The sequence below is a fragment of the Benincasa hispida genome, chromosome 11, assembly GCF_027475165.1.
Source record: "Benincasa hispida cultivar pf3 chromosome 11, pf3_genome.v1.1, whole genome shotgun sequence".
NCBI classification, from domain to species: Eukaryota; Viridiplantae; Streptophyta; class Magnoliopsida; order Cucurbitales; family Cucurbitaceae; genus Benincasa; species Benincasa hispida.
Genome location: NC_143488.1, coordinates 58,387,066 through 58,389,972, shown reverse-complemented (window position 1 = coordinate 58,389,972; position 2,907 = coordinate 58,387,066). Strand labels below are relative to the sequence as shown.

Genomic DNA, 2,907 nt, shown 5'->3' with positions numbered 1-2,907 from the left:
CATAAAAACAAAACTCATTACGTGATTTTAAAAGTTAACCCTTATTTTTTACGAAATTTTTAAAATAAAAATTAAATTATTACATAATTGTTACAAATTTTAAAATATAGAAACTCTTTGTTAATTACTTATTAAGAGTTAGTGATCAAAATTATTACTTTCAACCAAGGTTAGAGACAATATTTTTTATCCAAAACCAAAATATGAATATGCACCGGTGTGTGATACTATTTTTTTTTTTTTTTAATGATCACATGACAAACTATTATTAGATGGGACGAGAGAAAAAAATAGATGTAATTTTGATTTTTCAATTAAAAGTTAAAGCAACCAAACTAACTCGAAACAAAAAGTAATGTAGGACCAAAATGTTGCACATGACACAAAATAACATCATCATCTAAAATATAACAACTTAGAAACTAGAAAAAAATTAAATTCTTCTCACGTGCCTATGGATTCAATATCGGGGTGTATTCGACTTTTATTTGGTATCATAAAAAATTTAATATAAAAATATAACAAAAATGTCAACAGAATATCAGCTGATGTAGACCTAACAAGAATATCGACCAAATGCCCTTAAATTGGACATAAAATAAATAGCTATAAATTCAAAAAATAGTGAAACACTTGTTCGATAATTTAAATATTTTACAGTTTTCTTTTTTAAAATATCTATTTTCCAGGAAAAAAAAAAAAACTTTCAATCCCTATATTATTTTGAAAATTAAACTTTAAACACTATATAATATTTTATTTTCTGATTATGAATATTAAAGTTTAAACCTCTATGACTAAGCTTTCGAACTTGTCTTCCAAGAAATTTCATGGAAAAAAACCCTAAAATTTTAAAAACCTAAAATTAAAAAAACAAAAAACACAAAAAAAAAAAACAAAACAAAAACAAAATGATTATTATCTTTATCGAAAGGCCCCACAACTGGGATCTCGTCACTCGGCATCTTCTTGCAAACCCAACGCTCTGATTCTAAGGTGAAGCTGAGCCACGGCGGCCCAAAATCTAACGGCCTGCGCCGGAGTAAGAATCTCCGTCACTTTCAACGCCGTATCTCTTCTAAAAAAATCCGCACTCGCCAGCACCGACTGAAACGCCGCTTTTAGATTCTCCATTGCCTCCTCGCCGCCAATAACGCCGTCGTGACCACCGCGTCGGAAAAATTCCAGCAACGGCGGTGCCGCCACTTTTTCTTGAATTTTGGCCAAGTCATTGTTGAGTAGCCGCTCTTCAATCTTCACGTCGTCCCTCAGGCGCCTAATTCTGAGAACCTGTTCGTCCGACATGTCGTTAATGGACTGATTGACCAGCCGGAAAGTCAGTCCCGGCCGGAATCCACCGATCCAGAGGAGGGTCCTTTCGTAAGTTGTGAACCAGGGAGGGGAGAAAACGAGAAAAATATCTGTTTGGGCAATTCTTGATTTTTTCTCATAATAGTCTTCGTAGTGGCTAAGGACTCGAGAGATTAAATCTTGGAGATCGCCGTCGTGAGGACTGCCGCTTTCGGCGGAGAGAAGGTCGTCGAGGAAGTTACGTTGGCGGAGGAGCCAAGCATCGAAAAATGCTTTGAATGAGTCAGCATTGTAATGGTCCCCTGGCATTGAGAGAGAGAGACAGAGAGACAGAGTAGTTGGATTTGTAGAGAGAGAAACAGAGAATTTATTTTGGTATGATGATGTTTTTTGTGATTTTATCTCTATATATTGAGAAACTAAAATAAAATTAATGGTAAAAAACAATTCCTTTGTATTATAAATATATTAAATTAGTTGTAACATAGATGTCCATTAGCCATGTGTCACTTATCGATTATTCATATTGTTCATGTGTCTCAACATTACACATGTTTATATAAAGATTGGAGAAAGTAAAGAAATTCATTCTTTGTTATTTTATCTACTTTTTGTTAGTTACTTATTTTATATATTTATATATTATATTATATTTATTTTAGTATTTATTTATTTTATTATATATTATTATTATATCATATTTTCTTCATATCCATGTTGCGTCGTTGTGCTCTTCAAATTCACAATCCGTTATCAGCACAAGCATCTATCGTTTTCCTTGCTAAATGTAGGTCTTAAAGGTATGTCGGTTTTTCCCTCTTCGTTATAATGAATAAATTTAATGTTATTTTACATATTTAATATCTATTAAATTTCTAATATAAATACAATATTTTATGATAGTGTTGCCACGAAAAAAATCTAACAAAATTAGAATTTATCACCCTTGATATTAACGGCAGTAATTATTTGTCATGGGTACTTGATGTCGAAATCCACCTGGATGATATAAATCTTGGAGAGACTATTAAAAAAGAAAATACGGCATCTACTCAAGACAAAGCAAAAGTTATGATTTTCTTTCGTCGTCATCTCCACAAAGGATTGAAAATTGGGTATCTTACAATAAAAGATCTTTGTATCTTGTGAAAAATTTTGAATGAGAGATATGATTATCAAAAAACAGTTATTCTTCCTAAAACTCGTTATGAGTGAATGCACTTGAGACTACAAGATTTCAAATCAGTAAGTGATTGCAACTCCGTATTATTTAAAATCAGTTCGAAACTGTTGTTATGCGGAGAGAAAATTATTGATGTTGATATATTAGAGAAGACTTTTCTACATTTCATGTCTCGAATATGCTCTTGCAGAAGCAATATCGAGAGAAATATTTTAAACAATATTCTAAACTAATTTCATATCTTCTAGTGGCATAACAAAATAACAAGTTTGTTTTCTCTAAAAAAGAGCTAATTTTATAGTCTTTAACTTCCTATATTTGAGTAATTCTTGGATTCTATTGTCTAATTTTGTAGGAGAATTAACCATATGGAGTCGACCCGTGGAAAAGACAAAGAACCAAGCCAAAAGAGC

General features: G+C 31.9%; 1 protein-coding gene across 1 annotated transcript; it reads right to left on the bottom strand.

Annotated features, from left to right (window-relative positions):
• Window positions 1-739: 739 nt before the first annotated feature.
• LOC120091714 (protein RESPONSE TO ABA AND SALT 1-like) lies at window positions 740-1,712 on the bottom strand. Its single transcript, XM_039049825.2, has one exon. The coding sequence runs from the start codon at window positions 1,618-1,620 to the stop codon at window positions 955-957; it is 666 nt and encodes a 221-aa protein (XP_038905753.1). The 5' UTR covers window positions 1,621-1,712; the 3' UTR covers window positions 740-954.
• Window positions 1,713-2,907: the final 1,195 nt, after the last annotated feature.